The sequence below is a fragment of the Chelmon rostratus genome, chromosome 4, assembly GCF_017976325.1.
Source record: "Chelmon rostratus isolate fCheRos1 chromosome 4, fCheRos1.pri, whole genome shotgun sequence".
In the NCBI taxonomy this organism is placed as follows: Eukaryota; Metazoa; Chordata; class Actinopteri; order Chaetodontiformes; family Chaetodontidae; genus Chelmon; species Chelmon rostratus.
In genome coordinates, this window is record NC_055661.1 from 19714168 (window position 1) to 19741125 (window position 26958).

General features: G+C 45.2%; 2 protein-coding genes across 8 annotated transcripts in view; one reads left to right on the forward strand and one right to left on the reverse strand.

Annotated features, from left to right (window-relative positions):
- The window catches only part of tle2b (TLE family member 2, transcriptional corepressor b), an 81372-nt gene extending 67215 nt beyond the window's left edge, over positions 1-14157 (forward strand). For both annotated transcript variants that reach the window (XM_041934587.1, XM_041934588.1), the window contains exons 12-20: positions 370-520; positions 1251-1420; positions 2167-2243; positions 3328-3577; positions 3879-4126; positions 4681-4828; positions 6171-6321; positions 6527-6603; positions 10633-14157. In XM_041934587.1, the coding sequence (XP_041790521.1) occupies positions 370-520; positions 1251-1420; positions 2167-2243; positions 3328-3577; positions 3879-4126; positions 4681-4828; positions 6171-6321; positions 6527-6603; positions 10633-10740 (1380 nt within the window). In that variant the 3' untranslated portion in view covers positions 10741-14157. The remainder of the gene's footprint in view (positions 1-369; positions 521-1250; positions 1421-2166; positions 2244-3327; positions 3578-3878; positions 4127-4680; positions 4829-6170; positions 6322-6526; positions 6604-10632) is intronic.
- Positions 14158-15801: 1644 nt separating this feature from the next.
- The window catches only part of tle2a (TLE family member 2, transcriptional corepressor a), a 42779-nt gene continuing 31622 nt past the window's right edge, over positions 15802-26958 (reverse strand). For all 6 annotated transcript variants that reach the window (XM_041934717.1, XM_041934716.1, XM_041934714.1 and 3 more), the window contains exons 9-20: positions 25094-25189; positions 24425-24469; positions 23089-23250; positions 22498-22621; positions 21414-21610; positions 20996-21075; positions 20059-20308; positions 19506-19753; positions 17776-17923; positions 17499-17649; positions 17218-17294; positions 15802-16962 (exon numbers count right to left, since the gene is read on the reverse strand). In XM_041934717.1, the coding sequence (XP_041790651.1) occupies positions 16855-16962; positions 17218-17294; positions 17499-17649; positions 17776-17923; positions 19506-19753; positions 20059-20308; positions 20996-21075; positions 21414-21610; positions 22498-22621; positions 23089-23250; positions 24425-24469; positions 25094-25189 (1686 nt within the window). In that variant the 3' untranslated portion in view covers positions 15802-16854. The remainder of the gene's footprint in view (positions 16963-17217; positions 17295-17498; positions 17650-17775; positions 17924-19505; positions 19754-20058; positions 20309-20995; positions 21076-21413; positions 21611-22497; positions 22622-23088; positions 23251-24424; positions 24470-25093; positions 25190-26958) is intronic.

The following is a 26958-nucleotide window of genomic DNA, read 5'->3' on the forward strand; positions in this document are numbered from 1 at the left end:
ATTATATTCTTTTTCACTTTATACCCTTAGGTTGTCCATTCCTGTTACATGTTATGCCATCATTTATGGTGTTTTGCTTTGAGAATAAAAGCACTTGAAATTCATAAAACTCATAACTATTGTACAGTAACTAATCCTTGTCCTATTAAACTCCATTAAGAAGCTACATGGATGTCTGGTACAGATAGCTGTAGCCATTACAATGGCTGTGCCAGTATCACAGAGGCAAATTCTTCTCTTTTCATTGAGATTAGTTATTTTAGAGGTCAGTGTAATAAAGGAGGGCTTAAGCATGACAGGCATTATAGGTGCCATGACAGATCAACCATGTGTTTTATTTGTTACATTTCTTGTCTGACTTCTCTACAGATGGATAAGTCCCAGTCTCCGCTGTCCAAGTCTGGCACCCCGTCCCCGTCCCACCGTGAGGCCCTTACCCCAGGAGCCCCAGGAGCCCCTGGTCCCAGCACCTCCTGCCTTCGTCTGGTCAGCAAAGCAGCATCCAGTGCGGACCCCCTTGGTGAGACTGTAACAAGCTTGATGAAATGTTGAAATTGAAAAAGGGTTTTTGATATTGGTATTGTAACTGTTACTGTATAATATATAATGTGATTACATAACTCATGTTTTACTGGAGAAAGCAATTACATTACTCATTACTTTCTAGTTTAGCTGCTCAACTAGAGATAAAATATGTTTTAAAGTAAAGCAAACCAGCTAGACCAAAGAATGTGTCTCCTTGAATCAGGCTGTCATGAGTTGGATGGGAATCGCGCCCAGTCTACCTCTGCCCTTCATGCCATATATCCTCTCATCCCTCCGTTTTTTCCTTTTCCTCATTTGTTTATGCAACGACATTACTGTTGCCTTGTAATTTGGGCAAAAAATCTGTGCCAAAATCTCTTGATTTGATCAAAGTAAAACAAAACAAATGCTTATAGGACTGACATTTTCAATATACAAAACCATAAGAAAAAACTTAGATCTCCCTGACAACAATTACCACTGTGTTCTTGAGCAAAGCTCTTAACTGCTATCTGCTCCTCTGCTGCCATCAGTGAAGACAAATGTCATACTTAACAGATCCCTGGTCTGAAACTTTGTTGCCGTATAAACTAATAAAGTCTAATAAAAGAAAAAGATTTCCATTCTTCTCAGTCCCTCTGTGACTGTGCTTGTGTGCTATGTATTGTTTCCCTTCTTTATGTCCATCCTTCAACCCCTCCTTCCTCTTCTCCGTCCCTCCCCAGCTCTCCGCAGTCCCATGTCTGTGCCCCCCGGTTCATACCCGGCTCATTTTGGCGTGGTGTCCCACGCAGGACTGAATGGGGAGTTGGCCAGCCCAGGAGGTTTCGGCGGCGCTCTGACTCTCTCCCCACAAATCAGCGCAGCAGCTAACGCCTACTCCCGAAGCCCCATGGTGAGTAAAGGCCAAATTATTTTTCTGTGTCATGTTTGATTTATAGTTCAGCATCTGATCTAACCCCCTTAACTGTCATAGTACTGTTAAAAAATAGATGAATGTGCTCTGCGTTATCAGGTTTTGTTGTACATTCATTATGTTCTGTCCAGCATCAGAAACATATGTAAACACAAAGCAGCCCAAAGAATCCAATCGCAATTTGTACGGTCTCCCGTGGCCCGCATAGCTCCGACACGTAGTCACATTTTTGTCGATGTGCAAGTCAGCCGTCGTGGGACCGTCGTGTGATATAGCCACTAGTATGTAACCTCGACACGTAGCTCCCACTAGACTTCAGCCTAACTCCGAGGATGTTCACTGCAGTGGCCTGTTCAGCACACTGTCATCAGTCTGGGGAACCGCAGTATGCTCACAACATCACATATTAGTATCAGCACACTCACACACTTCAGCACAGTTTTCAGAGTGCCGACTTTTTCTTACATTCTGGTCACCCCACTATTTTAATCCTGCTTTATAGTTGAATGATTTTGTCTTCTTACAACTGTTGTATTGTTATAATCATCACATTAAATTGTACCTTTATCTGTTAAAAAACTGATTCAGTTGAACTAATTTGCATACATTTTGTCTGTACTTGCCACACGTTTTGATGAACGTTGTCCATAAATCAGTTGGTGCATTTTTTTAAGTTCGTCCTTGTCAAGCTGTTAATTGTTTTTCTGCTGTTTTGTCCCCACCAGGTGGCGTATGACTCCCGGTCTCACCTGAGGGCCCCAGGGCTGTCCTCCTCTCTGCCTGGTTCCTCCGGTGGCAAGCCGTGAGTTTGTATTTCCGTTATATGTGAACACATACGCAGATGGAGTAGATGCATGCAACATGAACAGAGATCCACTATGGGATAAAATCTCAATACATCTGATGCGCTGTCAGTTTGTAAAAGTCGCTCTGTGGATATTAAAATTTGGAATGAAAATTGAAGGTTATCCTTTGTAAACACATATTTAAAGCCTTTTGCTGCCATTAGTGTGTACATAGTTACTGTGGATACTTGTTGTATATTCCACAGTTAAACAGTGCAGTCAAACGTTTAATTTTCTTTTCTATTAATAGTGATTTTTAAAAAAGGAAATATGTGAAAGCTGAGCACGATAATCATGTCAGGCTAAGAAAATAGTTAGATACAGATGACTGAACATAGTCAAAACTCACTCTGTGATAAAATATTTTCATTGGAATGGAATCCAAATGAGTAATACTTCCTCCAGGCTGCTCACTTTGTTTCTTTTTTCATACTCAGGGCTGCACATTAAGCCTGTCTAACAGCTGGAAGCCCTGAATACTGTAGATACTGTGGAGTTTCAAGTGTCCACCTCCTCCAACACACTTGCACACTGTCCATTCAGCTCTGCTGACTGAGGAGCTTTGTTGTTTTTGTCATTTGTTGCAGAGTAGCAATTCATTCTTGTGGTGCTAATTTGAAATCATAAAGCAGCCTTGGCTTCCAACTCCTACGGTATTGATCGGCCATTAGCAATGCCACACTGACTCTGGCCCGTAACACAATCTGCCATTATGCATTCCCACTCACAGCTTCAGTGGGACAAGTAATTCAGAATTTGGGCAAATATGACTTGAGTCTGACTATGATGCTGTCAGATTTCACAACTTGCCCACTGACTTGTGCGTGGTTGCATTATGTATATTTACCTGTAGCTCCTCTGCTTTCACTTGCTCAATGATTGATTGATTGAGTCTGTCTTGTCTGTCTTGTCCTTGGCCCATTTCTCCAGTCCTTCAGTTTCCTTTGCAGTACCTAATAGTAGAAACCAATTTTTAGCTGCAGCTCTTCAGTTGTGAAGTATTGAATTTTTTCTGTTCTCTTCCCTCCGTCTTCTCTCCAGCGCCTACTCATTCCATGTAAGCGCCGATGGCCAGATGCAGCCGGTGCCCTTTCCCCCCGACGCCCTGCTGGGCCCGGGGATCCCACGCCACGCCCGGCAGATTCACAGCCTGAACCACGGAGAGGTGGTGTGCGCCGTCACCATTAGCACCTCCACGCGCCACGTCTACACCGGAGGAAAGGGCTGCGTCAAGGTGTGGGACATCAGCCAGCCGGGAAGCAAGAGCCCCATGGCCCAGTTGGACTGTCTGGTGAGACATGAGGGATGATGTGAAACATGCGCACTCACAAGAGTTAAAAACAGAAATTGGTACAATGTCAAACATTCACATATCAGGCCATGCAGACAAACGTGTATGCACAGTATATTCACTGAGCTGGTTTGTTTTTATTGCCTATGTCATCTTTCCTCTTCAATTTTGATAACCGACATCAAAATGCCCACATTTGTTTCCTGAATGTGGCCAGTCATGCTACCATCTGTCCCACAAACACTTTTTATCCTTGATCCACAACAGGCATAAGCTGACTGGTCTTTTTTTAATCAATCAGAACAGGGATAATTACATCCGTTCCTGTAAAATCCTCCCCGACGGGCGAACCTTGATTGTCGGCGGGGAGGCCAGCACGCTGTCCATCTGGGATTTGGCCACACCCACCCCTCGCATCAAGGCGGAGCTGACGTCGTCCGCCCCAGCCTGCTACGCTCTGGCCATCTCCCCCGACAACAAGGTCTGCTTCTCCTGCTGCAGTGACGGCAACATCGTCGTCTGGGACCTTCACAACCAGACTCTGGTCAGGTAAGAGGAGAGAGGGAGGAGACAGGGAGGAGAGGACAGTGGAAGGAGAAAAAGCACATTAAAAAAACCCTCCACAAATAGATTGTAGTCAGGGGAGAGGGAGGAAGGGGAGGGAGAGAAAGGCTGGAGGATGTGGAAATATTTCAGGAACTTCTTGAGGAGAGATGAGGAAAAGGAGATAAAATATGAAAGGAAAAAGAAGGAGGGAGGAAAAATCATTGCTGTCTGGGTTTCCTCAACTAACCCTATGGTCAGGTGTTTGTGTGGGGGGTGGGTGAATTAGCCATAGGGGATGTGGGTGGGATGAAACAGATTCTGGCAGGGTAGGAGAAAGAGGAATTGAGGGAGATGGGGAGGAAATATTGTGGTAAGGAAAGAAGAAAGGGGAGAACAGGAGAGAAAGGAGAGTCTGGTGTGGGTGGGGTGAGGGCAGTAGGTACTATGGGGAGGGAAGGATTCAAATATATCTGGTCTGACACCTCCAGGAAAAAAAAAGCAAAGAAACACACAGGATGCAGAGTCTGCAGAGTGTTTCATGTGTCTCCTCCCTGCAGGCAGTTCCAGGGCCACACAGACGGAGCGAGCTGCATCGACATCTCCAACGACGGCACCAAACTGTGGACGGGAGGGCTGGACAACACGGTGCGCTGCTGGGACCTCCGGGAGGGACGCCAGCTTCAGCAACACGACTTCACCTCGCAGGTGAAAACACTGCACACTTAGAAACTTGCACACTCTTTCAGACATGAGGCGTGAAACGATTCTAACGCACAGTACCTTCACTATATACATGCAATGACTAAAAGTACATATATACTTCTATAAGCATACACTTTGACGAGCTGTAGCACACCTCAGTTGAAGAAGGTATCTAGCCGTGCATATAGGTAGACATGAAGTGGAGCACATGTTAACTCAGCGATGAGCCCACTTAGCCTGACACAACCACAGGACGGTACAGACAACGTGTAGCTATATGCACACATGCAACTGTAAGGTATAGTATGATGTGTGCATATGAGATTACATGCACAGGTAGGTGTTGCATATGTTGCACTAAATCAGGTGTAGCATGTGACACCTACATCGCGTGTGTAACGCCTGTGTCTCCATTGTGAGTCTATGCCAATTGCTAGCATGCGTCCAGAGGTCTGGTCACATCTTAGACGTCCCAAGAAGGCGCCAGTGAGTGACGTTTGTTGGCTGAATCGTTTGACACCTCATACCCAGATACTTCACACACTGGTGTGTTTACACAGCAGCACAAATTCACCTCGCAGGTACACACACACACTTGAAAAAATAAACAGCAGCAGACATATGTGCTCATGATTTTTGACTTTACAGGTACATACAGTACATTACCGGGTCATCACAGCACATCACATTGCATCTGCACAGAGTTCACCTCACAAGTTAACACACTGACAAACACCAACGTGATTTCACCTTACAGGTGCCATCACACACACACACACACACACACACACACACGCACACACACACACACACACACACACTGTCTCTCTCATTCACCCTTCACTGTCACAGCAGAGCTATAGAGTTGACCACTGTTGTCAGATGAGTTTCGATCCACCGTGTAATGACTTTCTCTCCCGCTTGCCGTCTCTCTCTCCATCTACGACTTTCTCTCCCTCTCTCTTTCTTCTCCAATTTATTAATTCACTCTGTATTTACTTTTATTATGTCGTTCCACTCTTTCCTTTTTTTTTTTACTTTTCACCATCTTTCCTCCTTTATATACTCACTCATCATCTCTCTCTTGATATCCTTCATTTCCTCATTCCTGCTTAATTCCTTCATCTGTCTTCCTTACTTACTTCCATTGTTCTGTCTTTCACCAACCTTATCTTCTTTCCTCCCTCATCCCCCATTTCCTCTCATCTTCTCCCCCATTCCCCATTTTTGTTTTCATTTCTGCACCCTTGCTTCCCGCCCCTTTATCTTCTGTCCTCCCCTCCTCCAATCCCACCATATGTTTTCCCCTCTACATTTCACTTTGTCTCCTTTCTTCCATCTCCAGATCTTCTCTCTGGGCTACTGTCCGACAGGCGAGTGGCTGGCTGTGGGAATGGAGAGCAGTAACGTGGAAGTCCTGCATGTCTCCAAACCTGACAAGTACCAGCTGCACCTTCACGAGAGCTGCGTTCTCTCCCTCAAGTTCGCCTACTGCGGTATGGACACACACACACACACACAATAACTTGGATTGGTTGCGTAACGTTTCTAGAATAGTTGCAACCACTGACAAACATTTATCATTACTCCATGTGTTATTAATATGCAGGTCATGCACGGTATTATTGTCTCTTCATGGCCCCCTTCCTTTTGTTTAACCTGTAGCACTGTGTGTGTGTGTGTCTGTCTGTGTTATTTCAGGCAAGTGGTTCGTGAGCACAGGAAAAGACAATCTGTTGAATGCATGGAGGACACCATATGGAGCTAGTATTTTCCAGGTGAGGGACAAGTGTATTGCTCTCAGGAAGTTTATGCTCTGTGTCTATACATACTTGAGAATATATATATATATAAATGTGTGTGTGTGTGTGTTTGTGTGTGTGTGTGTGTGTGTGTGTGTGTGTGTGTCTGTATTGAGTAATCTGTGTTAGCATGTGTGGATAGCCTTGTTGAAGCTAAATCTGCTTCCTGTCCCTGTAACACACACACACACAAACACACACACACACACACACACACACACAGGTTTATACTTTTGTGAGAACCCTCACCCTAACCTTAGCCATCACAACTAAATGCCTAACCCTAACTCTTGCTCTAATCCTAAACCCTAACCCTTAAAGCCACATGTTAACCCTCAAACATCCCTTTAAAGGTCTCTCCTGTAGTGAGGACTGGCCAAAATGTTCTCATTTTACAAGAAATGTACTCACCCCCTGTGTGTAAAACTGAAATTCTCACATAGATAGCTGTACAACTACACCCACGCAGACACACCCATACACACACACACACACACACACACTCTGAGCCCTAGAGGCAGAAGAATGAGGGGGTTCAGAGGAAGAAAGCGAATGATAAACATTTTTTTAAATTCCAGGTTTGTTGATCCATGGTGACTTGTGGAGGTTTATCAGAGAGTGCAGACTGTCAAACACACAAACACACACGCACACAGAACACAGACAACAACAAATGTAGTAATTCTGTCCTGTTCAATCGCTCCGTTGATATGCAGAGGTGCAATATTTTTAGCTGAGCCAGTTCATCTGGATGTGAATGAAACTAGCCAGGGGAGATGAATGTACATTTAAGGTGTGTGTGTGTGTGTGAGTCTGTCATATTTCTGTAAGCTACAGTGGGCAGCAGGGTTGGCGGCTCCTGTCTCTCCCTGTGGACTGAGAGGAGAATGCTGGCTATCTGCTTTGTTATCCAAATGCCAAACGATTCTCCTGCCAAACAGCTCCCTCCTGTCACCGCGTTACACAGAGCTGCTCTCTCTCCTCTCTGGTTTATCACTGTCCTCTCCAGTTTCTGTCTCCTTGCTATTCTTCCACCCCCCTCTCCTCTCTTGCCTCTACACCCATTTTTCCTCTTTCTCTCCTTGTCTGTCTGTTTATTGTTGTCCTTTCTCCCTCTCTCTACTTACTCATTTTTATCTTTGTCTCCTAATCTATCTGTACCTCTAGCCTCACTTTTTTCCCCTGTCCTTGTCTTTTGGTTTATCACTGTCCTCTCTAGCTTCTCTTCCATATTTTTTATTCCTTTTTTCTTGCACTCCCTTCACTTTCTTGTATTCCCTTTGATTGGTCCTTTCTCTGCCTGTTTGTGTCTTTGCTTGCTTACAGAATTCAATAAAATCTAGAATGTATGAGAAAAAAAAAAAGATAATCACAAGAAGACAAATGTCCTAAACAGTATCAATACTACAGATAGATCAAAAGAATCTCTTTGCTTGTGACAGATACTTTGTGTATTCTGCAGCCGAGAGAGCCCTCACGTATATGACAAAGATTTATGGACATGTGATGCTGGCTTTGTGTAAGAAGGTCTAAGCTTTATGCGTGAAGTGGGAACACAGACTTGTTTGTCTGTATCAGCCTTCGGGATGTCAGTTTTGGTTAATTTTCCTTTCCATAGCTGACAGCCATTAACTGGTAACTTACTTCCAGTTCATTTTGAGCTGAGGAGCGCGCTGGACCAGTCAGTCATGGAAGGGTAGGAAGATTTCAATGTCCCAGACAAATGGGAGGAATTAAGGTCAAATATTATCTTTGTTTATGGGCCCTTTTTTTGCATGTTTTTGTGACTAATGGGGACAAGTTTTTTAAAATTGGTCGAGTGTTGCAACAGGCTGCAGTTTAATCTCTCCAGGCGTTTGTGCACCGACAGCGTGCGTCTGCTAAAAGTGTCCCTAAAGATCCCTAAAGAGAGAGCCCTTTTTTTTAAAGGGTAAGATCCTTTTTATTTAACCAGGAACAGCCACTCAAACATTCTCGCCAAAGCCACCGGACTCCATTTACAGAAACAATCGAAAAACACACTGCGTTCAAACTCGACTGAATTAAAAAAGAAGTCACTAAAACCTTCTTGGTTCATCTTTCCACATCAGAGAAGCAGTGGTGGAGAGACAGAATAAATTCACATCTTACTCTATTTTCACTGGATATTACGGCCAGAAAGACTAAACTCTGTCAGACGCTGTACAAAAAAAATGGTAATTACTCTCTAGATGGCAAAACATACTCAAGCTCGAGGTACCAAACTAGCTCTTTGAATTCCTTGCCCTCTACAACACTGATTGGCACCATATCAGCCTCAGTCATTCGGCACACCAACCGGATGGCTGCAGACCGGCACGCGTCCCACTGTGTGTGCGCACGTGGGCATATCAACTTACAGACAGACATGTGTAGCCAGTCGAAAACACGGTTAACCATCGACATCCCTCCTCTGCCTGTATCAGTGGTCAGGCTGCGTTCTCTTCATCAAGGTTCCCTTCAGCTATTTGTCTGCTTCTATCGCCAAATAACAAATGAGCTTGTGTGGTATTTTAGTTACTTCTGTCCAAAAGGTCATCCGTAAGTTGCCCGGACACGCCGGGCTAATTTGATGTTGTCTGGGTGGTTCTTGGTGTTTGAAATGCCAGAGAATCTTCAGCAGAGCTAAAACAATCAGTCGCTTTGTCGATCAACAGAAAAATGATCTGCAACCGTCCTGGTAATCAATCATTCAACCGAACGCGCCAAATTCTCTTCAGTTTTCAGTTTCTGCCTTTTGTCTAAAGTGATAGTGCAGAAAGAATTTGTAGGAGTGCAATTTGATATCTGACTTTTTTTCATAGACCAATCCATTAATTAAGAAACAATGCAAATGAATCAATGATGAAAATAATCATTGTAGTCTTAATAAATAACAACAATAATAAATAATCCTAAATATTGTGTAAAGATTAACAGAAAACATTAGACCAAAGTAGAACAAAAACAGTTTCTCTTTGGTTGTGCGATGCAGATGCATGATTTTGAAGCCAAAAGAGCTGTTTTTGATCATTTCTTATGATAACAAGATAACATCTAAGTCTGCTTGTGGATTACAGCCCGCCTTCTCTTCGTATCCAATCAAGGTTTTCCTGTTGATAGACAGGTCAGGTACGGTGTGCATAATTTGATGCTTTCTTGATGGTCCTTGGTGGGTTTAACTCTGTTTGGCTTAATGAAAACATCCTTACATGTTTATAAAAATGCATCAGATTAGACTTTGTCAGGGGTTGAGTGGCTCTGGCTCCTCCAAACTTATGTTTTGGCGTGTCATTACACCCCCAGACCCACCTGCTATCTTGGTACAGTATGAGGGATCCTGTGTGAAATGGCCTCTCACCGGTGGCTTGATGATTGACAGTCCTGCTGTGCCTGTAGGGGGAGGGGAGGGGAGGAGAGGGGAGAGGAGTTTGGAGAGGAGGAGGCGTCGACATGACAGTGGGGGACAGAGTGAAAGGGTTGCCTAAGAGGATGGAGGGGGAAGAGGAGGAAGAGAGTCTGGGAAGAAAAGGAAGGAAGATAAATGATGATGGAGCAGTGGGAGGGAGAGGAGGAGGGGTGGTGGAGTAGAGGGAGCTTTAGATCATCTGAAGCCAGGTGCCCAGGTCTGCCTTTCAGACACGGAGGAGAGGAGGGGGGTGGATTGTGCATTTTTCCAGTTCAAGCAGACCATCGGACTTGTGCTGCCAGTGACGTTTAAACCTGCAGTTAATGAGGCTGCGTCTCTCCGGAGGAAGAGCGCAGTGTGAAGCAGACGAATGAGTCAGCATCCCGGAGCTGTGGAGTTGTCTGTTTGGAAATAATTGCCGACTGTTTTGAAATGCAAATATGTCTTGTCTGATTGAGTATTAAGTGATGAGTCATATCTTTTCTAACATCTTTCTCTTTGTGTTTGTGTCTCTCCATCTGTCTCCATCCATCTATCATCACTCTCTCTCTCTCTCTTTCTTTTTCCCTCCCGGGTTTGTGTCTCTCGCCCGCTCGCAGTCCAAGGAGTCCTCGTCTGTGCTGAGTTGTGATGTCTCCCCGGACGACAAGTACATAGTGACGGGCTCCGGGGACAAGAAGGCCACGGTGTACGAGGTGGTGTACTGAGGGCCGGGATGAGATGGGAAGAGACAGGGCGGAGATTTTGGGGTGTTTCTTTTCTTTTTTCTTTTTTTTTTAAGAGGATGGGGAAGAGCAACCAGTTGCCCTGCCAACTGCTCCTGATCCTCATTACATCAGCAACAGCAGCACCCTCGTCGCAGTCCTCCTGACCCTCATCCCTAATACATCACCCCCCCTCCCCCTCTTTGCTGTGATATAAGCTACTGTGGAAGCTCCCAAATGCCCCCTCCCTCCTCCCCCCTTCCACTTTTAGCCCAAGGATGAGGCACGATAGCAGAGAGAGAGAGGCAGAAAGGGAAGCAGCAAGATAAGAAGGACAAAGGAAAAGGGCGGTGGAGCATAAAGATAAAGTCGGGAAGCGAAAGAGCGAAAGACAAGAAGGAGGAGAGAAAGCGAGAAGGAAGAGAAATGACAGGGAGGAAGAGGAGGAGGAGGAGGAGGAGGGGGGCAGGGTAATTAGGGCTGTTTCCTGATTAAGAGCTCAGTGGAAGGGAGGCCCCCAGAGGAGGCGCGGAGCGGCACTGTGGGAGCGCCAGCCAGGAGCACTGATACCACACAATCGATTCATTAGCCAGACAGTGGAAGCCTTAATGAGGCTGACGCCGCAGCTCGCTCTCCCCAGCGAGAGGTGTCAGGAGCTGGGGAATGATGACGCTCCGAGATGGAGGGGGCCGCTTCAGATATCCACATACACTGACATGAAATAGACCTGCTCACAAACACTCGCGCACACGCACACACACTCACACTCGGATAAACGCCCTTGAGGTAATCGTTGGAAGACACAAACACACACGCGCAACACACAGAGCACCCAATTAAACATTCATCGCAGCGCTCCCCGTCTCACTGCTTAATATCTATTTTATTTTGGTCTGACAAAGGCAGCGTCTAATGAGCAGCGGAGTCAATGGGATTCTCCCAGGGCCGGCAGACACAAACACAGAACATCAGCCGAGCTGTTCCCCCTTAATTCCTCTGGATTGTTCTCCTGACACCGGGCGCTGCACTCACTCTCATTAAAGGCACTGTCAGCTAGATGAAGTAGCAGCACGCCAACTTCACTGTACGGCAGACACGAGGGCAAATTAACACCGCCCGATTACGCTATCATCAGCAGCCAACTAAGCAGCGACTAATCTGAGTCCTTTCAAATTTTATGCAACTAGTTGCTGTTTCCATTTGCAAACCAGATGAGATTACGTGTTTATCAGAGTCATGATCTCCATCTCTGCCTGCCTGCTGATGCGCTAGTGTTCAAAGTGCTCCGGCTAAATCTTGTTTGGTAAGCTATTGATTGCTATTAACTGAGATGCTGAACACCTGGAAGGGGAAGTTTGGCATTTTGGGAAATATGTTTGTCCGCTTTCTTGCAGAGATTAAGAGGATTGATACCACTCTCTTGCCTGTGGGCTAAGCAGCCTGCTAACCTATCTTAACATAAAGACTGAAAGCGGGGAGCAATAACAAACCTTTGAAGCTTGCCTGTTAACACGTTACAGCTCCTTCATTTAATCTGCACAAAACCAGTGTTAAAACGACAATTCGCTGCTTCCCAGGGTGGTTTAGTGCTGGACTGTTTCTTGGTCTGAAGCAAAAACTTCCTGCAGAGTCAGCTGGTTTCCTGGGTTTTACACCTCAGTTATAGTTCAGATTAGATAAATTAGATATAACTTGTTAATTAGTGATTTTTAAGAGGTGCTGGTAGGTGGATCTCACAACCTTTGGACAGAGCTTCTCCTTGTTTCCAGTCATTATGCTAAGCTACGCTAACCGACAGCTGTCTATAGCCTTATAATTACTGTACAGGCGTGAGAGTGGTGCCAACCCTCTCATCTAAAGCTGTGTGTCAATCGATGTATTTTTATGCAAATTTTTAACTGTGCATAAATTTCTTAAATGTTGTTGCACAAACGAGTTCTTCGGACGGACACTCCTTTGTCAAATAAGTTCAGACGTAGCAAACATTTAACTCCACTCCGAATAATCGCATAAATACCTGCATAGCTGATGACAACAAGCATTCATTTGCATTTTCTTTTGCTGATTTTCTTGAAATTCTGTTAAAACTTGTGATGGATTTGGATGGATTTCCCCAAATATCAAACTGTTCCCTGAAACCCGATTCTTTCTTTTCGGGCCTCCTTGTATCATACTCCAAACCGGCAGGCAAACTGTATATCAGAGCTCTCTGCTTCTATAGAACATACGTCACAAATGTGTAGACTAAACAGGCACATTTCAAGCTTTTCCTTTATTACTCATTTATTTCAGTATTTTTTATGAATAGTGATTGCTCGTCTTATGTACTGACATGTTTATGGATTGGGGTTTGCCTATGACTGCGTTTCGGGTTCGGGGGAGCAAACGGAGAGGGACGCACTCACACATGGAGACGTACAAAATCAAGTGGAACACAGGCGGGGAAAATACATTTGTTCTTTCAGCTTTTTCTTTTTTAATCAGTGTATTTTTTATCCTTGGTGATGGTGACAGGCAGAGGGCGTACAACATCAGCAGGCACGCGTCAAGAAAAAAAAATGAAGACGCTTCTGTTCTTCATTTAATGCTGACCCTCCCCCCGTTTGTTGTTTTTGTTTTATTTTCCCTTTTTTCAAAAGTGGTAGTAAAATGTGCTATAGTCTGTTTTCAGTCCTTATTGTGCAACTAAACTATGTTTCTCTTGAGTCTGAAGTCAGTGTACAGCAGGCGTCGGCCGCGACACGGCGATACAGATTTAGCCATCGAAGAGGTCCCACTTTTTACTGCATGCTTGTTGCACTAAAGCTCCACTTTTGCTGATAGAACGGGACAAAGCTGATGTAATTCAGGAGGCACAGCCACAGTTTGACAGAGGGATGACTTTTACATTACAGTATGCAATTTAGTTCCAAATGTATAAACTTTTAGCCAGATTCGTCCGTGTTTCTCGCTGCAGCGCTAGTGCGGGATAGAATAATGAGGGACTTCTGCAATGGCTACTGTACCAGCGAGGAGTCAGAGATCATCTGTACAGTTTAATGCCTTTGCCTGCCTCTTTCCCTTTCTGCCTGTCAGCCACAAGCAGACCTAAATGATATTCTCATACACAAGCTTGTATACTACTCAGAAAGATGCTGTACAATGGCTATGCATTTGATGGTATACCGTGAATATTTGGGACATTGTATTTGATACTCTTCTTTAACCGTCAGTAACATCTCTCCCCTCCTGCCTGTGCTTTCTCTGTTCCAACACTATAAATCCTTTTTATTTCAGTTTTACAAGCCCATGTTTGGTTTCTCTTTTAAAAAGCCAAGGAACTTTTTTTTAAATGCACTGTGTCTTCTTCCCTCCTGATGCGTTTCCCATGTGCTGTACAAGAAAATATTATGTGTGAAAAATAAACCAAACTTGTGTTCATCCTTTCAGGTGTCTGCTGTGTCGATCTCTCTGCACCCCCACCCCCGTCCTCCCTCCTCCTCCTCCCTCCTCCTGAGATTTTAAACCTACAAAAACATTGTCCATCCCATCACAGGAACAAAACAGCAAATTGGTGATTCATCACAGACAAACAGCAAAAATCACCGGGTTACAGCTGACCATTGTGATTCCTGGAGTGTGACCATGGTTGGAGGTCTGTTCTCGTCTCTTTAGAGAAGTTGCGCACATCAAGTAAAGCAGAAATACTGGAGCTCATTTCATTTTCATTTCCATATGTGTAGAATTTTAAAAAGATGCTGACATGGTGGGCCTAAATTTAAAACACATAAAACAGGGATGCCAAATATCTTCCAAGGCCGTGTTGTTTAATTGGCAGCTGAGATCGTTCATTGCATATTTTGAAACCTGCTCCTTCGTAGTTTCTGAGTGTCTGGTGTGATAAATAAGTCCCAATGAGGAAATGGTGCAGTAACGTCAGTAAGAAAAGATTACTTTGCTTTAATCAGGACTAAAATGACTTCATCCTGGAGTGATATGACCAAAGCCCCGAGCAGGCTGTTTCCTATTTCTTCATTCAGTGGTTTATTCTTTAGTCCACTGCTCACACTAGTTGGACACCGTTATAAAAGAGATAAAAGCCTTGAGGCTGTTCTGTGCTGTGATCATAGGTATTAACAGCAGTGTTGTGCATTTTAAAAAGGTCAAAACCACAGTTTCAATCTTGCACCAAAAGAAACTAAATGAAGCTAAATGATTTATTATCCACCTGCACGCCCATAATCCTTCACTCTGGAAGGGAGATAAGTACTTTCATTTTTTTCCCCCCTCGTGTTTACTTCTCTCACAGTTGAAGCTTTTTGTCTTGGCGGGACAGTCACCACTACACACATAATCGCCGAAGAACTCCCTCTTGGGTATTATTGCAGTAATAATCCATTCCTCAGCCTGCTGTACTGCAGATCACCTTTGTCTCGCCACACTTCGTGCCAGCTCAGCACAAAAACAACTGTACGGCTGCATTATTTACCGAGAGCTGCGGTCGCAGAGGAGCCGTGCATCCTAACTTTGTCCGTGCTGAGGGTTTGAATCGGAAGACGCTCTCTGTGCAGACGTGGACTGTAGGTGAGGCTCTGTGCTGCTGCGAGCCCCCAGTGAGAGACGTGTGTCCTTCGCAGCAGAGCAGAGGCACAGCTCACCACTCACAGCCTTAATTTTTTTTTAAATCAAAATATTTCTAAGATGCTTCCTGGCACCTCGCAGTGAGCACACGCTACTCTGCCTGTTAGGTTTAAACAAATATTCAACAAATGCTTCTTTTGATTCCCCCGCCTCCCTGAATTTTAAAAAACATCCAAGTGAAACCTGGCAAGAACCTGATTTGGTTCTGCGATTATAAAACACTTTTTGACAGCCAGAAATGTGGCAACACACACACTCACACCAAATCTACCTCATTTCTTCACACCTGTATCCATCCGTAAGAAGTGTTTTCAATCTGTTTCTTCTGGGAGAGAAGATTCTCATGAAAGACAGAAAAAGACAAATGATGCACGGCAGATCACAGACACGCTCATCAGCTTTCTCAAAGCAAATCCAAGTCACAGATAACATCCTCGTTTGCCTTTAGAGAACTTTATTTACATGTCCATATATAGCAAGGTTCATGATGCAGTTGTGAAAATACCTGTCTGCCTATATGTGCCCTAACAAATACAATAGAAAAAAAAACATTTAATGTTGAGTGTTTAGGATGATGATGATGATGTAGCTGAGGCCACCAGAAGCCGAGTACCTGTTGTGAGCTGTTTGAACCGACTTCAGTTTTCTGTCCTCTGGGTTGTGGTTTTGTGTTCCAGGCTGGTTTCCCCAAAAACATCTCCAGAATAAGTCTGGCTCTGTTCTTTTAGAAGGAATAAAAAAAAAAAACCAAACAAATAAAAAGGAACAAAGACACTTCAGAGAATACCGAGCCCTGTTCTGTCACGTACGTACTGGAGATGATACAATCATGTTGCTGCTCAAACTTAACCAGGAGAAAGAAAAAAGCTGGAACTTCACAGCACGCCATCCTGCCATCTGCCACGCATCTGCTGCCCCGAGGAGCAGCCGCGTGCTGCGGACTGAGCTGGACCAGACCGGGCCAAAGCGGGCCAAGCTGACCCAGGCTGGGATTTTTAAACACAGTACAGAATATGGGCCGTGGAGAGTTTCCAGTCCCCCTGCCCCCCAGGAACCCTTCCCACACTTCCTCAGTCCTCGTCTGTCGTTTTCCACTCGATGCAGTCCAACTGTTTGCGAAAAATTCAAAGGCTAAAAAAATAATTTTTTTTGGCTAATTTCTTGTTCACTACAGAGGTTTTATTTTGTTAAAAAAGGGAAAAAAAGGAACAAAAACAAAAGTTCTTTGGAGGAATCCACAATTGCGCAGCTATAGACTAACCAGCGTTCTCAGAGCATTAAAAACAAAGTTCAGAGTTTGTTTTTTTTCCAGAGATGTGACTTTGTGCCCCCTTGCTTCTCTTTCTCTCATTTCTTTCATAAACGTAAACAAAACAACAAAGTAGGAGTTGAGTGTCTCTTGTTTTCCATGCCACCGACGCTCTGTACAGTCATTGGTGCAGGAGGGAGCCTTGGCCCCGCCCCCTGATTATTAGGGTTTTCTCAGCCAATCAGAGTTCAGTAGATGACTTCATAGACTGTGGCCTTCTTGTCCCCGGAGCCGGTGACGATGAACTGGTCGTCAGGGGAGATGTCACAGCTGAGAACCGATGAAGACTCCTTAGACTGGACAGAGACATGGAGATGAAGCCATATTAGCTACAAACAATGAATCACGGTTTTGTACAAATAGTGACACAGAAATACACATGTTGGCGGCTGTTATTCAAGTCAAAACTGACGTATTTGTGTCCCAGAATAACTCTAATATTTATACATGCAGGAAAAAAATTTCTCATCATGTCACTATTTCTCTCTTTTCTACAGAAATTTTGTTTTTGAACAAAGATGTGCATAAAATCCATGTGCTTTGCGGCCTACCTGGAATATGCTGGATCCATAAGGTGTCCGCCACGCGTTCAGGAGGTTATCTTTGCCTGTGCTCACGAACCATTTACCTACAGGACGAAACACACACAGCCATCGACAGATAAGCCTCTGGGGAGGTGAGATATGGAGGAGCCTGAGAGGAGGCGCTGCTTTTGTAAATAACTGGAGAGGTGAAAAGGAAGAAACTGTTCCTGAATAATGAGAGGCAGGAGCAGGAGATTTGTTCTGCTTCCCTAGTCTGCATGTGCGTGTGTGTGTGTGTGTGTCCATACCGCAGTAGGCGAACTTGAGGGAGAGAACGCAGCTCTCGTGAAGGTGCAGCTGGTACTTGTCAGGTTTGGAGACGTGCAGGACTTCCACGTTACTGCTCTCCATTCCCACAGCCAGCCACTCGCCTGTCGGACAGTAGCCCAGAGAGAAGATCTGGAGATGGAAGAAAGGAGACGAAGTGAAATGAGATAAGAATGGAAAAAGGGAAACAGTCTGTTAGCACATGAATGCATATTTGGAGCGCAGTGAGTCGGATATAAACGTGTGCAGTGTTTTCACCTGCGAGGTGAAGTCGTGCTGCTGGAGCTGGCGTCCCTCCCGGAGGTCCCAGCAGCGCACCGTGTTGTCCAGCCCTCCCGTCCACAGTTTGGTGCCGTCGTTGGAGATGTCGATGCAGCTCGCTCCGTCCGTGTGGCCCTGGAACTGCCTGCAGGGAGGAGACGCACAAGAGCTCAGCCTCCTCTCTGATTGCTGCTGTTCCAAAATACCTGACGGACTGCAGCTCCTGCATCAAACCTACGCCCTCGCCATTTTTTGTTAATTCATTTTTGAACGAAACATAAAAGGAACGCAGGTCTCCACCAAAAACCGTCCCAGGACATTTTGAAAGAAATGTAAATTACAGTGACTTATAAATGCAGATTTATTATTTAATCTTTATTTGGTGACACTTTCCCTTAAGTCCCCTTATTTAGCATTCATAAACAGTAAGATACAAACTTTATTTAGACCTTTCAAGAGGAGACGTCACAAAATGCTTCACAATAAAAAGACATCAAGCTAAAAACATGAAATGAACAAAAAAAAAAGTGCCCTTGGGCTGCTTTTTAAACATGCACCATATAAACATTTAAAGGGTTGGAGTTGTTGAATGCACTCATCCATAAATCAGTGTGTTGTGTACAGTAGAAGCAGGCAGGAGTATCAGCATGAAGCTAAGCAATGCGCTGCTGTGGACGGAGCGGCAACATGTGTTTTAGCCACTAAAAAAACTCAGAATCAATATCAGTTTAAGTGTGGGCTCTCTTCAGCGGCGCCAGGCTCTTTTGACAAAAACAGCAGCGATATAACGGCTTCAGTTCCCGAGAAGGGGACGTCTGACAGCAAGATAAAGCGGTGAAAATATTCTAAACGTGGCGCACACTTTAACTGATATTGATTTTTTTTTAGGTGGCTAAAATACATGTTGCTGCCTCCCCGTCTGCAGCAGTACATCGCTTAGCCTCCAGCACCAGCTGATTCTTCAGACTGAGGGCATCTACTCCAGGCGATACACTGACTATTTCTAAGTACTTCATATAACCTCACTTCAAAAAGCTAGAACCTTTAATAGTGTGTTTAGTTGTCTATAATGTAGTTATTGCTGTGTACAACTACATTACAGAGTGTCATAAACTATTTACTAAATCTTTTTTAATGCTGACAGGTGATAAAAAGTGTAAAAAAAAAAAAAAAGTGTAAAGCCAGTGCAATTTACCTAACCATTTATAGCCCAAGCTAGCTAAGCACAAAATTTTCAGGTGTTGCACCTTTATTCTCTGACAGTTTAGAGGTTGACAGGAAAGTGGGAGAGAGAGGGTCACGGGTTGGGCTCTGACCCGGACTGCAGCTGAGGACTCGTGCTCTTTCAGGTGAGCTACCGATCTGAACATTTCCATTTAAAAGAAATAAGGAATTTAGCAAAATCACCTGTGCTTTAAAGAAAGACAGTAGAAATCTTCCTCCCTGTTAAAAAAACAGGCAAACAGGTTTTGCTCAAACACTAAAGTCCTCCTCCTCTATGCTGCGTTCATCCTCATGCTTTGGCTGCCCATCTACAATGTTTGCTTCTCCCTCTCTGATTACTTGATGATTGACCATGTAGAGCTTTCAGAAACTGCACTACTTCCTCTGGCTCTCTGCGGATCCTTAACTTCTCCTTTCTCATCAATCTCTCCTCCTTTTCCTGCTACTTCCACCTGAATCCATCTACTAAAACCAGTCGAGACATCTCTCCTCTCTGCTCTTACCTGACCAGAGTCTGGTTGTGAAGGTCCCAGACGACGATGTTGCCGTCGCTGCAGCAGGAGAAGCAGACCTTGTTGTCGGGGGAGATGGCCAGAGCGTAGCAGGCGGGGGCGGACGACGTCAGCTCCGCCTTGATGCGAGGGGTGGGTGTGGCCAAGTCCCAGATGGACAGCGTGCTGGCCTCCCCGCCGACGATCAAGGTCCGCCCGTCGGAGAGCAGCTTGCAGGAGCGGATGTAGTTATCCCTGTTCTGATTGGACACAATGAAACGACAAATATAAACGTTTTGATCGGGTAATGAATGTTCTATTGCTCTGTAAGTGATGACAAAGTGATACAAAGATGCTAAGTTAAGCACGCAGCTTCAGCGGTATCACAGCAATAAATAAAGATGGTGGAGCATTTGGCTTTAGGACAACAACACAAAGGTGATTCATCATCCAAAGTGTTTTTTTAACGTGTGGAAGAACAAGAGCATCGCTTTTAGTAGTAAAGCAACCTCATTAGACAAACAACAAACTTTAAAGTCTGCAAACATCCATCGAAGCGTCTTACCAGACAGTCCAGCTGGGCCATGGGGCTCTTGCTTCCCGGCTGGCTGATGTCCCACACCTTGACGCAGCCCTTTCCTCCGGTGTAGACGTGGCGCGTGGAGGTGCTGATGGTGACGGCGCACACCACCTCTCCGTGGTTCAGGGTGTGGATCTGCCGGGCGTGGCGTGGGATCCCCGGGCCCAGCAGGGCGTCGGGGGGAAAGGGCACCGGCTGCATCTGGCCATCTGCGCTCACGTGGAAGGAGTAGGCGCTGGAGAGACGACGGAGGGAAGAGAACGCAAACTGATGAGCAACTGAGATTAAAGGCTGCAGCAAAAACACTCAATCAGACGGAGCGCGTAGCGGGAGAGGAGAGAGGGCAAACATTTTATTATTTGGTCTTTGTTTCTAAAAGAGGAATCTGTTAAACCGTTTAGCGAAAAAGAATAATAACGTGTGTAACTTTGATGAGCGCCATTTACGATCGCTAAAAAGTTACAGAACATTTTTCCCTCCACCTCCCTCTTCTCTTTCAACTTATGATTTCTGCTTTTCCAAAAAAAAAAATTTTGACAGACGGACTGAGCGGCTGAAACCTGACATTTATCAAAGATGTCTGCGTCACTGAGAAATCCTGCATTTCACTACTCAGGTGTGCTGAAGCTGCTCACGTCCTCTATGTTAGCGATTCATCTGCAGAAGTTAGAGAAATACTCCAAACGAGCCACGGATGGAAGGCAACAACTGTTTTAAAAACATTTTGCAGGAAAAAGTTCTTGATGCAGGAACTCAGATTGTTGATTTCAACAACGGTGCAAAGTTTTACTCCTCCTTCAACATCTTCCACATTTCATCTTCTCTTCTGATGTTGCAGCTGAAATGTGAGGAGGACCTGAGAGCAGCTAATCGCGAACAGGTGAAGATGTGAGTGATAGCCGGCAGGAAAGAGGAAACTCACGGCTTTCCGGACGCCGCTGACTGCAGGCTGGCGGGCAGCCCGGGGACCCTCATATGTGGGTGTGGAGACTCGTAGCCCACCTGGAAGAGAAAAAGAATATGAGAAAAAGATCCCTGTGTTCAAGTGGAGCAGAGGAGAGGAGAGAGTTCACTCATAAAAACAGGTAATACAGAGACAGTATCAGATGAAAGATCAGAATAAAATGAGATCATATAAAAGCAAAGAGACTTTTCAAGAGCCAAGGTCATAGATTCTCAACGATTAATGACAATGCAGCTGCTCGCCCTCTAAAACACTCCCATCTTTTGCGTATATATATTTCCCTCCTCTTGCCCTCTGACAGGGTTATACGCCGAGGTGTTACACATAGTGACAGTGACAGTGGGAAGACTGATTATCTGCCGGGCGTCTGGCTCACCACAGGGGACCGCCCGTAGCCCGCGGCAGCTGCCGCCGCTGCAGCTGCAGCTCCGTTCATCTGGGGGGAGACCAAGTGGAGGCCGGCGCCGTAGCCCGCCGCCCCGGGCAGGTCCCCGTTCACCCCTGGAGGGGGCAGGCCGAAAGCCCCCGGTGGGTACGCTCCCTGCACCGCCAGGGGGTTTCTCAGACCCAGAGCTGGAGGGAGGAAAAGACGAGAGACAGTTAATTTGTTGTGATCTAAGTGAAAAACATTATTGATTGAGGCAGAATATGTCAGTCTTTCTATGTCAGAGTTTCATCCCTCATTTCAGCATGGACAAGAATCAGCTCCACAATTTATTAAGGTGACTCCCTCTGCAGAGCCTTTCAGGGTGACTGACAGGCTGTGAACAAGCTGCCGCCTGCCATACAAAAGGCAGGACATCGCTAACTGCACCACTGGACCACTACTGACCCCTGCTGGCCACCATTCCTCCCTGCAGCGAGACTGTGTGCGTGTGTGCGTGTTCACATACACGTCCTCTACATCCACTTTCTATGCATGTAGCTGCATCTACGAGCATATGCATGCATAATGCTGTGTGTGTGTGTGTGTGTGTGTGTGTGCAGAGTGGGGGATAACAGGTGATGTGAGGAAAGAAAAAAGAGAAAGAGATACACTGGAATAGATGGAGGCTCATTACGAGGCAGCTCACAGTCACAGTCCATCACCTCTCCTAATCTTTCCATTTAAAAAGTGAGGGGCGCTGAATATTTTTGCCCACAGCTGCTTATTAAGTCCAGATGGTGGTGGGTGGTGGGGAGCTGGCTGACACCCATACCAACTACTGCGGCCTGATGTTGATAGAATCACACCTATAACAAAGCCAGTAGAGGCTAAAAATGTACCTCTGCAAAGGCAGATTCATGTTCGTTCATTGATCCTGTGTGAGTCCCTGAGAGGAGGAGGAGGACGGAGACATTTGTCTTTCGGTCTCCTGAGTAACACGCCATTGTTTTCACTTCACAACAACATCAGGCTTTCTGAAGTTCAGCCCTCTCTCTTGAAGCAGAGACGACTGAAGCACACGGGGTGTTCTTACCGAGGTCGACGCCAGGCTTGCCAGGGACAGGTCTGAACTGCGGAGGACCGCTTGGTCCCGGAGTGTTGGACTCTTGAGACATGGGGGTCCCTGGCTTCATACCTGGAGTGCTGGACTTCTCCCTCTGGAAGAGCAGGGCAGTGTTAGAAAATAAAGATGGAGAAGAAAATAAACCGAGACTGAAAAGCGACATAAACATTCTGGCTTTAAACCTCGATAAATGGGGGAAAAACAATTTAACAGTGAAGGACGGAGCCAGTCAGGAGAGAAGAAGAAGAATGGCTAGGAAAAGCACACAAACAAAAAGAGAATGACAGTAAGGATGACGGAGGGCAGATGGGACCTGAGGAGCGCTGAGGAATGTCAGCAGCCCTGACTGAGTGTGTAGGATGTTGAATATAGAGCATAATAACTCTGAGACGAACTTTTGACCCAAACAAAACAGCAGAATACAGCGTGTGCTGACAGCACGGAAACACCGATGTCCTATACTGAAAGAGTGTGAAGTGTGTTCTGCATAGATGTCTGCAGAAACCATGCAAATATGTCTTTGTGTGATCCACTCATGTGTATGAATTCACGTGCGTGCACCTGCGGGGGCTCTTTGCCACGAGATGGGGAGGCGGCGCTGCTGGAGGAGGCCAGGGAGGTGGGGCTGGCCTGCGGGGGGCCATCCTTACGGGACGGGGGCATCTTGTCGAGGCCGTTCTCCCTGGACGAGTAGGACTGAACGCTGCGGGGGGACGACGGGTCCTGCATTCAAAACACAGAAAACCTTATTACAGAAGACAGTAATAAGAAGTAATGGTGATTTATTCATTCATTCTGCAGTGTGTTAGCGCTGAAGGCCACAGGGATCACCGGGAAATCAGTCAGTGTCTCCTGTTGATTAACTGCTTTCTTTGTTCGTTCGACTAGGCTGACTTTAAAAGGATAGAAGTCAGCCCACGTGAATGTAGTGATATCCTCCTGTTTATCCTGAGCATTAAGAAGTCACTTTCTAATGTGCTGCCAATGTAAGACAACATCCACAGGCTTTGTTCTGCGCAAAAGTGTTTATCTGAACTTTATGTGAGGCTTCAGCATTCGACGTTCATCAAGGCAACTGCGTATTTTCCGAAACCAGAGAGTTTTTAGGATGAAATTCCAGATTTATGTTACAATCCATCTGGGGAAGCACAAAGAGGTCGTTTCATTCTAAAAACACCAACTTCGCCAAAGCCTCATTTTCACTTTCTGTACATTTTTGCACAGAGCGAGGACTGTGGATTCTGTCCTCCATCACTCGCTCTGAAAGCACATAAATGGCCACAGTACGAACACGAGGGAAGATCACAGCGAGCGAAACCTGCTGCAGTGTTCCAACGGGCACCTGACGACTGCTCTAAAGCGATTTAAAGAACTATTCGTGCCATCTATTGTTCTTCTGTTATTGATTCCAAACTAACAGCAACGAACACATAAAATTAATTACTTCCTGGCTCCGGAGAAGTTTTCCGACCAAAACACGCCCAACGCTGCAAAGAAAAAAGCTTTCAGGAACTGGGTACCGCCTCAGTTACTGGGACACATGTGCATTCATTTAGATGCAACAGATAATAACTTTAAGAAAAAACATTGCTCTGATTAGGTTTTTTTCCCACTTTTATTATTCTATATGACAAACAAACTTTATTTTCCAACATTTTACAACCTTTTTATCCATTTTTCTCTGCACTCATTCACTGATACAACAGTCACGCCCACAGAACTGCACAGAAAGGTGTGGAGCGAGTGTATGCTGCGAAATAAGGGCAGGCGGAGGTGGATTGGGGGGATATTATTGTTATTATCATTATTCAGATGATCCTGCTGGGTGTGTTTACATGATGTATGCAAATGGAAGCGGTGAAGAGAGGCCAACAGAGGCCGGCGGCCGCCTACTAACCTCATCCACCACCAAATTATCATCGCTCTTATCCGCATCGCTGCCCTGCGAGAGAACAGAGAGAAAGCGAGATTAGATATTCCTGCTCTGCTGTTTGATGTATGTAGATTACATATAATAATATACAGTGCACATGCACGCACACACACACACATACACACACACACACACAGAGGTGTGTTTGAAAAAGTTTTATGAAAAAATATTGTGCACTCTCTCAAGAGCTGTAATTTGTTACACAGCAAATAGAGGAAAATGAAATATCTTATCTTGACATTTTATTGCTTGAGATGAGATAGCTGGAAGTGAATTCAATGGACAGTACAAATGTAATTAATTTTAGATGTTTAACTTGGAGAGGTGAATCCTCGGAGGCGCCGCTGTTTTCAATATCGCAGGTCTTCTCGAACAAAGCGATAATGCTGAACTAGCCACGATTAATTTATCTAACAGCAAAAAAAATAATCCCTCGCAATTCTTAATGTATCTGCTTTTCCACAATAATACAGTGATGGCAGGAGGGAGTGTGATTATTTTAATTACAAGTAAAAAGAGAGCAGGTCTCCACATTCCGCATGACAGACGCCACTGGTTTAGCTGACTGGTGGAGTTGGGTGAAACTTTCCTTCAGTTGCTCAAACATTTAACAGAGTGATGAAAGAGCCTCACATAGTCTGTCATGAACTCCTTCTCATCAGCTTTCCTCTTCTTGCCGTTGCTGAGGTAGTCTGTTGGGCGACCCTTGTCCCCATTGGACAGAGAGCTCTGCAGAGTGGGGAGAGAGGGAGAGCAGAGGGGTGAGGAGGAGCGAGGGGGGAGCGAAGAAGAGCGAGTGAGAGCGGGGAGGACGGAAGAGGGTGATAATGAGGTGAGAGGGACTGCATAAATCATGTCAGGCTCATAAGCTGCAGAGATGAATGTGGAAGAATATCAGCCGGCATCGATCGGCCAGCTCGCTGTAGGAGTGAGAGGAAGAAAGAGAATGCTTCAAGTTTTCTTTAAGGCAGCAGAAAAGAAGCTGCCTGGGCACGTTTGGCACTGATGCACTTTTTTAATCTTATCTTTTAAACCAGCACTGTCACAGTTTTATAGTGGTGCTCATGTAGTGTATAGAAATCCAAAATCAGCATCTGTCAATCCTAGTTTACAAAAATCATTAAGATGTTGTTTTTATGCTAATTTCAAAACCAGCGTACATGCACCTGACGACAGCGACAACACTTCTAAAATTATACGTCATTATATGTAATAATTATGTCAGTTTTGTTTGCTAAAGTAAATGCAGTGGGAGGAGAATGCGTGTTTCCTGTTTGCTCATTAAACCTTGTTAAGTAAAGCCTTGAAACTGAAAAAAAATATTACAGCTGTGTGTTAACCAGCCATCGCTGCTCAGGGGGAAGCTGGAAGGAGGTGGAGGAGACTGCCACCTGGCTGCGTGGACACAAAACAGACAGCTGCCACCTCCAGAAGTTCTCCGATGATACAGCCATCGCTGGATGTGTATCACACGGGAGTCATCACCAACTCTGTCGACTGGTGTGAACTGAACCACCTGCACATCAGACTTCTGCAGGAAGGTGCCACAGATTACACCTGTGAGCATCCAGGGTTTGGACATTGGGATCATGGAGGAGTACAAATAGCTGGGTGTCCACCTCAACCATAAACTGGACTGGACCACTAACACAGATGTCCTGTACAGGAAGGGCCAAAGTCGTCTCCATCTGCTGAGCAGACTGAGGTCCTTTGGAGTATGTAGGACACTGTTAAAAACATTTTCTGACTCTGTGGTTGCAGCTGCAGTCTTTTCCGCAGTGGTCTGCTGGGGCTGTGGAAGCTCTGAGAACAGACTGGTAAGGAGAGCTGGCTCTGTCCTGGACTGTCCTCTGGACACCGTCGAGGAGGTGGGTGAGAGGAGGATGTTAGCCAAGCTGACATCCATCATTGCCAACCCCTCCCACCCCCTGCATGAGATGGTGGAGGCCTTAAGCAGCTCCTTCAGCAACAGACTGTTCAACTCCAGCATTGTTTACTGCAGCGCTGCGTTTACATACTGTTTGCACAACTGTGTTATTTATGTGCCAATATCTTGTCATTACATCCATGCAATATCTTGTACAATACCATACATTTTTTCTACAATATTACATTTTTTTTCTTTTCACACCAAGCCAAGGCTTAAATTCATCTTTTGTACTGTGTTACATATATATATATATTTATCTACTGTGTAGCAGTGCAAAACACTGTACTTAATTATCTTACCTTACCATGTGCATTTTTACATTTATGTGTGTGTGGTCCACTCATGCGCATGAATTCATGTGCGTGCACCTGCTATATAAATGGTTTTGTATAATCCTTGTATAATCCTAAAATCACCACAAGGCTGCACTTTCTTTAAAATATCAGAACAATGAGCATTGTGCTCATTAACGTTTGTTCCTACATTAAGTGAGTGATCGCAATTAGGCATTGAAATAGGAGGACATGAGGAGAGAAAAACACAAAACAGGAGAATCCTAGGTTGTCAG